Source organism: Sminthopsis crassicaudata, chromosome 4 (genome assembly GCF_048593235.1).
Source record: "Sminthopsis crassicaudata isolate SCR6 chromosome 4, ASM4859323v1, whole genome shotgun sequence".
Classification (NCBI taxonomy): Eukaryota; Metazoa; Chordata; class Mammalia; order Dasyuromorphia; family Dasyuridae; genus Sminthopsis; species Sminthopsis crassicaudata.
In genome coordinates this window covers 453311517-453326608 of record NC_133620.1, presented here as the reverse complement: position 1 = coordinate 453326608, position 15092 = coordinate 453311517, and the positions used below count along the sequence as shown (strand labels likewise).

At 41.8% G+C, this 15092-nt stretch overlaps 1 protein-coding gene across 2 annotated transcripts in view; it reads right to left on the bottom strand.

Annotated features, from left to right (window-relative positions):
* The window catches only part of CPD (carboxypeptidase D), a 155692-nt gene that overhangs the window by 40946 nt on the left and 99654 nt on the right, over nt 1–15092 (bottom strand). For both annotated transcript variants that reach the window (XM_074263791.1, XM_074263790.1), the window contains one exon: nt 9825–10072. In XM_074263791.1, the coding sequence (XP_074119892.1) occupies nt 9825–10072 (248 nt within the window). The remainder of the gene's footprint in view (nt 1–9824; nt 10073–15092) is intronic.

Below are 15092 nucleotides of genomic sequence, written 5' to 3'. Positions count from 1 at the left end.
AAGAAGTGATTTAGATTCTGCCCCCCCCCCAAAGTTCAGGGGACCCTTAAACAGCCCTTAACAACTCTTATGTCAATATTGTCTCAGTCCCTCCAACCTCATTAGAATATAAGCTAGTGGGAAATGAATGTAAACTGTTATTTTTACCTTCTGAATCCAATTCTTCCTGTGCAACAAAAAATTCGGTTCTATACACATATATTGTATCTAGAATATACTGTAATATATTTAACATATATAAGACTGCTTGCCATCTGGGGGAGGGGGTTGGGGGAGGAAGGGAAAAAATCTGAATAGAAGTAAGTGCAAGGGATAATGTTGTAAAAAATTACCCATGCATATGTACTGTCAAAAAATGTTATAATTATAAAATTTAAAAAAAAAAAAAAAAAAAAAAGAATATAAGCTAGGTTGGGGGAAGCAGAGGTGAAAAGAAATTAGAGAAAAATCCAAAACAATCACAAACAAAAACAAGGATGACTCCTGGAGGGCTGGAGGCTGATAGTGGGAAACTCTTCAAAAAACGTGATTTAAAACAAATCAACAGCCACTCTTCAAATAATCCCACAGAGGATGAGTTGGCGTGAGCTGAGCAGGTGACTGGTAGATTGTCAACTCGTGGCGGGCAGGGATGTCACCTGGGTCTCTGTACAGCACCGGCACCTGGCCCAATGGCGGGGCTGTGGGGGTGAATTTCTCCCTCTGGGATGGACTGGAGGCTGCTGGCGTGAGGAGCGCGTAGGGAGCCGGGGAACACCTAAGCCCAGGGAGGCCTGTCTCTAACCACCACTCCACACTGCTTTGGGTGGTCAGGAGCCCTTTAATAAATATTCCTTGGTTCTAACAGAGTTCACAGAAAGATGTAAAGGAGCCAGTCAGAAGATTGGCCAGGGAAATAAGCAAGTCATCAAAAAAAATCAATCCTTCCCCCAAATCAATGGCGGGCTGTTGTCGATCCACCTCCCATTTTGCCCAGGCAGGGCCATGAACTCGGCCTGGGCTGCTTATCTTCGAGAACCTTATTTCCTTTACCACTCCCACTGAATATATATTTGCTAATGAAATGATCCCAGGCAAGCAGATGGGGCAGGAGGCCAGGGTAAGGAGAGGTCCCGGGTCCAACCCTCCCTCACCACCTGGGTGGCCCAGAACAAAGCCATTTGAGCTTCTCTGGGACTTCACTTTCCTCGCTACAAATGACAGAGGGTCCCGAGAGATGAGCCTTCTGGCTCCAGACTAGTCTCAGAAGCCCAGACTTAGAAGGTGCGAGGAAGGAAAGAAGGGTGCTACCTCTGCGACGAGAGGCCCTGGGTTCAATCTCCCCTCCGACATTTACTTCCTCTCGGATTGTACCTTTATAGGATTCAGTTTCCATATCTGTAAAATGAAACAGATAGCCTCTAAAGTCCTTTCTCATGCTGGTCTATGATTGAGTCTAAAATTTTTTTAAAAAAGCAAAACAAAATGCTCGCCTCCAAAAATCTTGGCTTTGGCACTTTAGAGCTCAGTGACTTGTCAATGAGTTCCTTGAGAGAGTGCCTTTGGAGAGCCTCAGTGCTTACCTAACACACAGTAGGTGCTTAACACAAGCTTGCTGATTATGCAACTTCTGGTTGGTCACTTGAGGGCCTCAGTTTTCTCATCTGTAAGATGGGAAAGTTGGATAAGATGGTCTCTAGAGTCTCTTCTAGCATGTGAAGCGTGCTAATAAACACAAAATATAATACACTGACTATATGGGGAAAAAGGTCTCAAGATCTATGGCTTAGGGCCCCCCGCCTGGAACTTCAGTCCTGGTCTCTGATCTTTTGGTCTGATCGGGGGACCCTACTGAACCTAAGGTAAAGCTGACAGAGTCCAACCCATTTCTCAGCCTTTTCTGGTTTCTTGAGGCTTTTTCTCAGGCCTCCCCTCTCTTCAGCTCTCAGCAGCCTCTGCCAAAGTCCGTCCCCCACCCCCCTCTCCTCTTCCCTGTCTGCTCCATGCCCTCTCACTGCAGGTGCCCCACAAGGGCCTGGCCCGGGCCCTCTGCTCTGACTGATCTCATCAGTTACCATCTCTATGCTGATGAGTCTCAAATCTAACTGTCCTAGCCCATCCTCCTCTAACTTCTCACCTCACGTACCCAGTTCCATCCCTGGGGGACCCCCCAAACTGGCTGCCCCACAATACGTCCCCAAGCAGCTGACAAAAGCTGTCACTTCTGCCCTAGAACACCTCTCAAATGCCCCCTTCTCTGATCTGACACTCCTGCTCCCCTCATCACCTGACCTGCAACAGTCTGGGGGGCCTCCCTGCTCCCTCCCTCTCCCTCCACTCCATCCCTACTTAGTTGTCAGAACGATCTTCCCATGTCTGACCGTGTCACCCCCCCACCCCCCGCCCCCCACACCCCTCACCCACTCAGTCACTTCAGTGGCTCCCTGTCTCCAGGATCAAATTCACACTCCTCCACTTGGCATTCAAAGACCTTTCCAGTCTTCTTCTGACTTCCCCTATCGTCAGGGCCTCCTGGCTCTTCCAAGACCCTCCTTCAGCCAGATCTGGGCCCTTTCCCCGGGAGCCCCCCACGTTCTCCAGTGTTCTCCCCCTTCACTTCTCCCTCCCAGCTCCTTCTAGTCTCAGGCCAGATCCCACCTTCTACAGAAAGCTTCCCCCTCCCCCTCCCTCTTAGTCTTCCTTCTAATAACTTCTCCCATTTACCCCACAAGTCTCTCCTGTAGACCACTGCTTGCCCATGGTCTCCCCAATCAGAATGTCTGCTCGCTGATGGCAGGGACTGCTGTTTGCCTATCTTTTAAGCCTGGCACATAGTAGGTGTTTTAATAAATGGTCACCATCTGACTACTGTTATTCCCAAATGAAATAAAAAGTTCATATTGGGAAAAGATACGTACCTAGCTTGGGATCTGATGCCCAGATCTTGGAGTGGGGAGGGCAGTATCACCAAAATGGCATCCTACCCACCACCTGGGCGCCCACCCTACTCTCCAGTTACAGAACAGGCGGCTGCAATGTGCCTGAGGGTCAGCATTTATATTAAGTTACTTCAATTTACAAAAGGAAGCTCGTACCCAAGGCAGAAACAAATATTCTTCCTGCAGATAAAAGCAAAGCCAAGATAATAACTCCGAGTTGGGCACGGCTCCAGCAAAAACAGACTCATCTACTCCTTCCTTGAGACCAAATGGCAAAGCCCACAGCTCCAGCACTGGCTCCCCGAGGAGCTGCAATGATTAAAAGGAATTTTTAGATGTGAGCAAAGTGTTAAGATTTGAGATTTAGATCCCACAGCTCCCTTCCCCCAAAGCGAACAGATCTCACACAAGCAAGCTAGCAAACCAGAAGGACACTTAGTTTGGAGAGGGGGTGGGGGGAAGGGAGACCCATCTGTTCCATTTTTTAAAAAAATATATAATTGACTTGAATTGTTCCTGGCTTAAAATCAATCAGCTTATGCCAAGAAACAGTTGCAAAATTAAACCCTCAAAAATACATGCTTCTGTAGGCTTTGTAGACGTTCCCCAAAGTGGCCACTTCAACCGAGCCAAGAGCCGGCAGGCGCTCAGAGGGCAGGCCCCTGCCCACCTCAGACCCCGCTTCGGCCCGTTTCCAAGCTGGCTGCCTGCCGGCCGCATGTTTCCATTTGGTTCCGGCAGGTTGCTCAGATACAGGGAGGGCAGAGTCAGCCAGGAGGACATGGCTAACTTCCCTCGCTGTGGCGACCCTGGGCAAGGTATAAAACTTTATACCAGTATATACTGGTGCCCAGTATAGCACAGGGCACCAGACCAGAGGGGGATCAAGCTTTCCTTCTATAAATGAGGCCTCTGAAGCTAGCTAGTCCAGCTGAAGACACCAGGCTGGGAGAAACGGCTCACACACTGGAGAACAGAGTCAGACTTCCAATGAACTAAAGCACTGGGCCGACGCCAGGAGGATGAAATTCAGCAGGGACAGATGCGAACTTTTACACAAAGCTGCAAAAAATCAAGTTCCCACTATCTGAGGGTCTGCACAGGGAGGTGAGATTATACTGGTTCTACTTGGTTCCAGAAGTAGAATTAGACAGTTTCAGCTGCAATTCTATGTAGTTGATGCATTTAAAGACTTGATTCTGAAGAGAGACCCTTACTTCCATCTGCCCATCTGCCCAAGGGGTCCACAACCCCAAAAAGATACAAAACTTCTCGAGTTCTGCTCCAAGATGGATCCCCTTGCCTGCAAGGCTTTCAAGAAACTGGGCCTTCTTGCTGACCTCTGCCGTACCTCCTAACTGTTCTCCCTGTCTCCAGACTCCTCCGTGTCATCATCCAGAAATACGCCACACACAGCCTGGCTCCTTAAGGCGTCAATTAGGAATGAAGCCCTCTCCTGCCCAAGAACTCCCAAAGTCTGCAAAACAGGGCCCGCAGCTGGATTCGCTAATACAGCTGTGCCAGGAAGTCTATCCCTCTCTCACACACATCTGTTTCTGTATGGGTAAGTGTATACATGCACATGGGCGTACACACACACACTCTTTTTCTCTCTCTTTCTCTGCAGCACTTGCACCTTGAAGTCTAGGACCCCGCCATCTACAGAAGTCTTCTACAATGGGGCCCTAGCTCATTTGCCACTATCTCCTACACATACACAACTAATTTAATCACAATATAAAAATATTATTTATATATCATCTTCATTTCTAAATATATCTTTTCCTCCTTACCTACCCAGCAAAGTGACCTTGTGACTCCCCCAAAAAAGAAGTAAAAAGAGGAGTAAAGCAGTTTACCAAAACTAATAAATTGTGTGAGGTATACGCAATGTTCTCTACCCATAGCTTCTCCCCACCAGTTTCCAATCTCTGCAAAGAAAGGAAGGAGGTGATTATAATTAGGTCTTCTCCCACCCTAATTAGACAATACATTTTCTACGAGTGGGAAACACAAATTGTGTTATCTCTCTAGATCCATCACGGCCCTTAACAAAATGTCTCTGACAAGTAAGCGCTCAACAAAATATTTGTTACATGAATGAATGAAGAATGTGACCTATTGTGTCCATTGTAAAGAGTTCCCAGGGACAAAAGTCTTGCAACCCTGGTCAACAACCCAGTACAAACTTTTTCAATTGCTTTTCATTACCAACTCCAAAAAAGAGCTCCTTAAATACCAGCACCTCACCAGAAGATCTATGTACAGTAAACATTTCTTACCTCATTTTCCAGAGAAGGAGAAATGAGTTAACAAATTAAACAAAACCTCATACTTGAGGGTACATATTTATTGGGAAGCTATTTTATTTCATGTGTAATTCAATTTCTTTAAAAAAAAATGCCTCAAATTCTATCAGACTAAACGAGTTATTTTTTCATTTCTGATTCTCAAGTGTTTCCATGTTAAGGAAGTATCATCTACATCCATTTCTGGGATCAAAATGAAATGGGGTCTTTTTTTCTGCTACTGCTTGACTAACCACTTATTCGATAATTCAACAAAGAACGATGCTTCGGAGGAGGTGGGGGAAGACTGGCAGCCCAAATGGTTGCATTTTCACTAAACAAGTCGATTTTACTATTCTTTCTTTAATTATTGATCCATTTCAGATCACTGTACCTTGATTATTTTGAACACTACAATGTTTCTCCACCTAACATCCCCTCAACACATGAAACCACTTTTGACAAGACCACTTGGCATTTCTTTTTATAGTTAAACTGACAAGAATTATAATATCCCCTCTACCCACATTCCAGATCCCTACCATTATAAGAGATGGAAACAGGTGAGAAAATGTGACATTAACGGACTGTTTTAATTTTCTTCTTTAGAAGAACTGAAGAAAAAGCAACTCAAGGAGGGTTGGGTTTTTTTTTGTTTTGTTTTGTTTTGTTTTTGGTTTCTTTTGGGGAGGGAAATTCTGCTGTTACTTTTACTGAATTCAAAGTTATTATTCATTCAAGATCTTTATTTTGAAATTCATATCCTCTGGCTGACTAGCAAATGTAAACACAATGGTTGGGGGCTCAGGAGCAATAGTCTGAAGAAGAATCTGACCCCCAAAAGTACTTAGAACTTAAGATTACTTCTCTGGGATTCCACAGATGAGAGGGGAAGCACAGGATGGAACAGAATAACCAATATTATTTAGAAAAGGGATAGACTAAAAGTCTGTAGCAAACCAAAAAGATGAAAATTCTGAGAGGCCCTGACTACTACATCCTCATGGGTATATTGTATTCTCCAGACAGCTATATGCTTGTACCTTTTGAGATCAGGAATTGTATTGGTCTAATTGCCACAACAGAGTAAGCTATCTGAAACCAAATCTCTGGAGCTGGCTATTGTTTGAATCATTTCCTCCCCTGTGAGGGCTGAATCATAATCTCACTGAGAAACACAAGCTGATGCTGTAAAAAGGCCAGATAAGAAGCTAATCTATCTCAACTGGTAAAGTGACCAAGAAGGGAACAAGGAAAACCCAACACATTGACCTCAAGGTGTCATAAGACTATCACAGTCTTGTCACACAGAACTAAAAAACAACAAGTTTCCCCTGAATGAAATACTCAGCCTGATAAGCAATCATTAAAAGGCCTATTTCAGCAACTCCTGTTTCCCTCCTCCTCCCAATAAAAAAGCTGTTTTACCCTTATTTTTCTCAGGTTGAGGAGCAAATTTTTTTCTTCTTCCTAACTTATCTTAGCAAATTCCAACATGGCCTTTCATTGTCTAAATGTTAAAGAGCACAAAAATGTCCAACCAGGAGGGACCACCCGAACCAGATTAAAATGAACAAAAAATACAAAATATAGATAATATTAATTTGTGGTCTTCTAAGTCAATGTGCAGTGCAGGAATCCACTTCTGTTTGAGTAAGACACTGCTGCTCATCTACAGGATCTTGGGATATGGCACGAAAACAGAACTGGCGTGGCCTTGTCATCGGAAGAGGTCTGGGTTCAAAGGCACGTGACCATCTAAGTCTCAACTCCCTCGTGTGTAAAATGGAGAGAAAAACATCTAAATATCTTCCCTCACGAGGCCGGGATAATGCTCAGACCAGACAAATTCACAAAGCGCTCTACAAACTTTAAACCCCAAAATGTCCATTATTCTTACTGGTGAGAAATAGAGCTTTGCAACCTCAAAGTGTTGAGACACACAGACTGAACCAGATTAAAATGTAATGGGAAATATTTAACAAAATAAATAAAAATACAATAAAACACAGATAATGTGAACACGTGGTTTTCTAAGTCAACAGGTGGCTGCAGGGACACTTATGTATGGAGGTTTAGTGATTTCTACTTGAATTTGATCACAGTTTAAGACCAGTTTTCAAAGGCCAGGTACACAATGGCAAGTTACCTGCAAGGCAATACCAAGGCTAAGTTACAGAAAGCTTCCTCATCTGCCTGATTTGAGGGAATTACCTCCACATTAATGAAATCACAGGATAGAAAAACAGAAAGGATGCACACTAAAATTTTTAAAGGAAAAGATATAAAATTACAAAGATGATACTCTCTTGGCAGAGGTGGGACAAGTTCATACCAAGTATGGTACCTTGTGCTCCTTTCCAAACCTTTTCAATATATTGATCAATTATGCTGATTTTTTCTCTCTTTTTCTTTCTTTTTCTGTCTTTAAAAATACTATGTATTATATGGAATAGCTCTCAAGGAAAGGGCAAATTATGATGATATAAAAATGACATCAATAAAACTTTATTTAAAAAAACACAAGACTGGACCCTCCCTCTCCCCCACCCAATAAATCATCTCCATGACACAACTACTGTGGCTACTGCTCCATTTTAAGGAAATATCAACCTGGTAAAATCCAAACATGATCTTGAATAACAAGTGATCCTGGGTTTTTTCAACCCTACCCTTTTCTTCCTCTCAAAAGACACTGACCAATCAGGGCCTGAACACGGAGAGCCGGCCCTGCTGAGCTGGTGCTTAATTTCTTCTTGGCAGTAATTCTGCAGGCGCTGAACCTTGATACGAATCAGACAGGGACAAGGTAAGCCACATATCTGGACCACATCGCCATGGCCTTTCCCGCCAGCTCCAGGATATCCTGGTTTACAGAAACAGTGTCACAAGCTCCAGCTCAGATGGGGCCCCACAGAAGACAAACACAGTGAGCTAAGTTGCCAGTGAAGAAACCATTAGAGCTTCCACCACTGGGGAAATCAGGTCAAAGCTTCCTAAGGTGGCTAACCCGAAGTTAAGCCAGAAAAATGAGTCAACACAAACACAATCAGGGAGGTAAAAGATGTCGCAAAGATTTTATTTCTTCAGAAAAGAATAATAATCTTTTAACTGTTAAGATCATAGATGTCAAACTGGAAGGGACCTCGGGTCATCCAGTCTAACTGAGAGGGGGATATCCCCATTCTACAGATGAGAAAATCAGGAGTCAGAAAAGTTCAGTTTGACCAAGGTCATAATAAAGCTATATTTTTGAACTTAAAACAAAAGCATCTTTGCAACTTTATAGAAGTCCAAATAACTATACATTGCAAGCTGCCCAATTGAAACTATCTTCAAAGCTTCAAGGCACCTTTTAAAAAACTTTTCATTTCAAAACAGGAAAATGTCTGAATTAAGCAACTAACGACTTCATATAGTCCTTCTCTCTGGACAGGTCTTATGTTTGCTTATGTTTCTATTACACAAGTCAAGGGAATCTCTTAAAAAATATATATTTTGTTTTAAAAAGAGGTAGCTGGAGAGTGAAGGGGACCAGAATCTAGAAGACCTGAATTCAAACCAACTCTCTGGGCATATCATTTTTGCCTCAATTTCCTCATCTGCAAAATGGGGATATAAAAACACCACCTACTTCCCAAGGTTACTGTAAGCATAAAATAAGTTAACCTAAAGAAGCTATAAAAATGAAATTGTTTTTAAAAATCTAGTTAGCTTCTACATTAAGAAAAAAATCAATAATTTCATACAAGGATAAAGGGTCAGAATTCATCTCTGATAGCTATGTGAAAAAGATTAATTTACAAATATTTTAAAAATAATTTTATTTGGGGCAGCAAGGTGGCATACTGGATAGAGCACCAGCCCTGAAGTCAGGAAGACCTGAGTTCAAATCTTATCTTAGACACTTAACATTTCCTGGCTGTGTGACCCTGGGCAAGTCACTTAACCCCAATTGCCTCAGCAAAATAATACTTGTAAGTTAAAAACACACATACATTCCCATATAAATAGCAGAACACAAAAGATAATTTTTTATGAAACTATAAATCTCCAATTCATGCCCCTTGCCTTAAAATTTTTTTAAACAAAATTTTTATGTTATTTTCAACACTGTCCCTTAAAGTCCTGTCCAGCTGTAAATCTATTCTCCCTAATGTGAAACAGCCACTCAGTCCAAGGCGATCATAGGGAAATATAAGACACCGTCCTATTCTCCTCAAAGAAAGTCACCTAAATGGGTGGAAACACACTGTGGCCCAGGTGGGAATGTAAAATGATGACAAGAGTTAAAAGATGGAGGCAGAGGTGGGAAACAACAGAAGAAGTGCTGAAAGGCAGACCACAATTAACTCTACAAAATAAGTAAAAACTTCAGGGATTGTACCTTGGAGAGGATACCATTTCATTATGACGACTTTGGTGTTTTTACCATCTGCTCAAAATGCCATTAGCCATTTTTACTTGAAGGTATTAACCTAACGATGGGGAGCTTCACCATTAGTTGGACAGGGGAGGTAGACTCCTGAACAACTCTTAAAGGCAGTGTATCACAGATCTTGCACTTTCTTCCTCACATTTCCCAAAATGAAGGCGAGGGGAGGGAGCAACATCCTACCTTCCACGTCATACCAATGGGCTCCGTTGGTGATCCCATCTTTGAAAGTTTCGTCTTCCTCTGATGGGCAGCGCGGATCACCAGTTTTCATGATTGGGTGTTTTGAGGCATAGGATCTGGCCAAATATTTAAAGACTTCATCATCATCAGTTCTGCTATAGATCCCACTGGTCTTGTGCTGAGGAGAATCATCAAAAGGGTAGCTGGCCACCACAGAGCCCCCATGTAGGTTTCCCGAAAGCACAAAGCTTAAAAAGAAACAAAGAAAAAAGCAACCATCATTTATGCACTGAGATGCAACAATGAAAATAACAAAAAATGTAACAGCATTTTAAAATTCTATAGCACTTTTGTACCTTGGCTTTCAAGATCAGTATCTGACAGCTTAAATACTCTCTAAGTACACACACTTATCCAAAACATATGAAGCATTTATGAGCTGCCCAGAACCAGAGAAAGTCAGAAAATGGAGGGAGCATTCACAGTTTAAGAACTGTGACAGTAATTCCTCTTCAGGCTTGACAATGGAAAAGTACCCAAAAGGGCTGCTTCAATGCTTTATGGAACTACGATAGCAGTCGATATGAATCCGCCCCACCCCACCTGCACTTAGGCAGAGCTCAACCCTCTCTGGGCCGTAGGAGAGGTATAAGGAGCTCCTGTGACTAGAAAAAAAAAGGCCAGATAGCCAATTCAGTGTCATAAGATTGCAGAGTAAGAGCCAGAAGGGGCCATAATCCATTTCGGATGAGATACTGAGGTACTAGGAAGAGAAGAGACTCTGAGTCTCTTAGGTTCCCTCGCAAAGTAGGAAGCATTTCTGAGGCTGGAGACCTCCCTACTCCTTGAATGACCTTTCCCAGTCACTTTCTGTTTCCTCCTCTGTAATATGAGGGGACTGGGCCTGATGACCAACTCCAGTTCTAAATCTAAGGGGATGGTGCTATTAGAGTCCCATGACTCCAGAGGCAGTAAGTGTGCTCTTTGCTCTGTGACACATACATGCCTCTCGAACCTTTGCAAGGCTGGTCCATGGATGACAGACATGTATTCCATACTTTCGCTTATTCATCCTGGTAGAAGTGACCAGAGCTTGCCCTTTGCTGGATGAGAACCCAGGGACAAGCTATAATCCTGAGGAAATGTGAGAGACAATGCTGGCTTTGGAGAAGAGAGAAAAATAGCTTTCTACCCTGCTTCCCCCCTTCCAGAGGTGGGAGACCTCTCACATCCTGTCAGATGGAGTCACTTTTTCAGCTAGTCTGACTTAAGCATTATTTATTATTAGGGAAAGCTCTATAAAACTAGGAATATATCCAGAAACAACTGACATAAAAACAAAAAGACTTCAATAAAACCTTCCCTTAAATATACATAAACGACATAAAAAATAAGTGAATGAATGAAACAAAATAGCCTCTCAGGGCTCTAAGCATAAACCAAGGAGGGAGGCAGACAGCGGCCTTATGCTTAATGATAAAAGTAGCCACAATAAACTAAGGTAACAGAGAATGCTTTAAATGGGGAGCCATATCAGTTCAGAGAAAGTAGTAGCCAAGAGACATTTAGCATTTTAATGACATTGGGGATCATTATTAAAGCAGATTTGTGCAAGGGGAAACACATTTTAAAACAGGATGTGTTCTGACTCAATCCACCACTATGCTGTAAACACACTTAGGTCGATGTCACATTTCCAAAAAGGAAGCTAGAGTCGAGAAGGCTTATGGCAAAAATCAGAGACCCACTGGAGGCCCCACTTGCAAAGAAAGACAATGGTGGACATCAAAGGCTTTTCCCTTGTACAGGGTCCTTCCCAGAGCTCTCTTTTCAAGCCCTATTTTTCTGATTGGCTCCCTAGATAAAAGAGGTTATTTCTGGAGGCATCCACAAAAAGCAGTGGGAGATAAGTTGACTACCCAGAGCTTGGGTATTTCTGCTTTTCTGAGAAACTTAAGCAAAACCATCCCATTCACAAAGGCAGCAACACCAAAGGAGGTATGAGGTTTGGCAAAAGCATGGCTTGCGCCTGATGATTCGCTTCCCACTCCATTTCTCACATCACAGGTCTTTCAATGTTATAAACACACTAAATAACAGTTCCTTATCCTCTCGGTTGAAAGACATTGTCTGAGCTCTGCATGCCTGCCTGCAATTATCAGTAATCAACTGGACCCTATGCACTCCACATTCTCTCTGTCTCTCTGGGGACACAGAAGAAAATTTACTTTAAGTTAATTAAGTCTATCATGATTCTATTCAAAGAATATCTGGCTGGGGGGGAGGGAAAGAGAAGATCATAGGGTCATCGACGCATAGGTAGACAGGACTTTAGAGACAGAATATCCAGTCCAAACCACCTTATTTTATAGATAAGAAAATTGAGCCCTCACTATATCATGCTGATTAGTCAAGCAATAAAGTAGCCTAAGTTAAAAAAGTTTATGGCAGACAATAAAACCCTGGACCTGAGTTCAAATCCAGTCACTAGATATATGCTGGGGTCAAGTCTGTGTCCCTCATTTTCCTCACCTCTAAAATGGAGATAATAGTACCTACTTCCCAAGATTGCATCTAATGAGATATGTATAACGTGCTTGACATAATTACTGAAACAGGATCTATTTAGTGGTTTTTCAGCCATTTCTGACTCCTCGTGACCCCATCTGGGATTTTTCTTGGCAAAGATACTAAGATAGTTTGTCATTGCTTTCTCCAGCTCTTTTACAGATAAGGAAACTGAGGCAAACAGGAGTAAATGAACTTGCCCAGGATCACACAGCTGGTAAACATCTGAGGATGAATTACAACTCAAATCTTCCAGACTCCAGACCTGGCACTCTCTATCATGACTGCACCATCTAGCAGAACACAGGAGGTATACATAAATGTTAGCTAGGTGGTAGTAGTGGCAGTAGCAGTGCCAGTCAATAAGTATTCATTGAGGTACTGTCCCTAAATACTTAGTACCTAGGATAGTATTTGGTGTGAAATTTTAGATAGTAGACAGATATTTAGATCCTTGCAAGGATGGTAGGTATATAAAGGTCTTAGGTAGAGTTATAAAAAGAAAAAGAAAACAGTTCTTGATCTCATGGAGCTTCCATTCTAGTGGGAGAGCTCAAATATGCACTAAATTGAGTAAATTTGGCTTCCCTGGGCACACTTGACTGCTAAATCCCACCACCAGCTTTTGACTATTCTAAGACCGGCCAGAAACAACCCAAATCTTTAGACCTTTAGAAGTTCTATCAGGCTTTCCCAACTGAACTGGGCAATCAATTAACTTTCTGGTTTGTACACCTAAAAATGCCTTTAGTATATCATAGCTGTATTTGTCCCACTCCAGGGCAGCAAATGAGAGAGCTGGAAGCAGCTCTGCCTTTAAGAGGCTTGGCCAATGTCTGAGAAAAACGATTTGGGGTCACAGGCACTCGGATCTGGACCTCAAGAGGCCATCTGGTTCCACCTCCTCATTTCACTGAAGACAAAATGGAAACTGAGGCACGAGGAGTGAGAGGACTTCACCAATCTAGCACATATTGTTCTTCAGTGCTGCTGATAACAGAGAACTGACAAAATGAATTATTGGTGATCATATATAATGTATGAGGTACTCTAAGGAGCGTCTGCAACTATAAGATTTCATATCTTTTTTGAACTCAGCTTACTTTTTATGGCAATCCTTTGTTTTTAATATTCCCTTCATATCTGAATATCTTTCCCCTCCCACAAAAACTATCCCTTATTACAAAAAATTAAAAAAGAGAGAAAAAGAGCAGTCCTGCAAAGTAACAAATTAACTAAATCTGATGCTATCAAATCAACTAAATCTGTGCACCTTCTGCACAGAAGAGAGAGAAGTATGCTTCCTTTACTTCTAATCTCTTTCAAGGACAAGTTCTACTATTATAATTATATAGACAAGTACTAATGAAATTATGGCACCTGAATATGAGGAGGGGGTGATTTTTAAAAAAAAAAATTATTTGATTTTTAATTTGTATAATAGAAATGAACATAACATTATAATAAAAAAGATCACTGCCCAATTCCTCTACTTTTGACCACCTGCATTTTTTATTTCCTTCACAGGCTAATTGTACACTATTTCAAAGTCTGATTCTTTTTGTGCAGCAAAATAACAGTTTGGACATGTATACATATATTGTATTTAACTTATACTTTAACATATTTAACATATATTGGTCAACCTGCCATCTGGGGGGGAAGGGGGAGGGAAGGAGGGAAAAGTTGGAACAAAAGGTTTTGCAATTGTCAATGCTGAAATATTACCTATGTATGTATCTTGTAAATAAAAAGCTATAAAATGAAAAAAAAAAAAGATTGCACATGAAATCGCAAGTGATTGTGTACAATTTGTTATTCCTTTTAAATATATCAACATATGATAGTACTTGTCACAAATAATTAAATTTAGTCAATTTTCTGTTATATTCACTATGATACAGTGGAAAGAGTGTTAACTCTGGAAATCAAGGAATGCAGGCTCATAACCTATCTCTGTCACTTATGTATAACCAATGTATCTAAAAATGAAATCACTTCACCTCATTGAGACTCAGTTTCCTCATTTGTCAAATGAAAGCAATAGACTAAATGGCCTGTTGAGATATTTCCCGGGACTAAACCTTTGATTCTGTTATTCTCCACAGGATCAAAAGGAATAAACAATTCAGAAAATCTCATTTTTCAACATTATTTTGAAAGTTGGTTTAATGTATTTCTATTTCAAAGTATAAATACTAATGAATACATAAAGAAGACAGAATGAAGTATAACTCCACTTAAATACACCTGGCTACTATTTTCCCAAAAATAAGTAATAACCCAAAAGTTAATTAGGTGAAACTGTCATTTGTACCATAAAATGCACCAGCCAGGCAAACAATAAAATAGGCTGTGGATCTTATGGGGTTTTCTCCTCTTATGAATCCCACTTCCTTTCCATATGGAAGGTAAAATCTTGTAGATTTCTGTTCGTCACTGAAACAACACAAATATCTCATGGAAAAAAGGGCTGGGCCTACAAAGCTGCCTAGGCAGAATCCAGTGCCAATTCTGCAAGTGGGTGACCTTTGGCACGCCCGGGGCCTATGCTGTCTCCTCTGCCTGGATGACCAACGTGCCACCTAACTCCTCGGACTTCAGGGGAATTGAAGTACCCTCTGATCACATGAGATAATTAGGCACCGGTCCTAAATCAGGGTTCTAGGTGCAAAATAAGATTGCAGAGTGTCCTTCAAG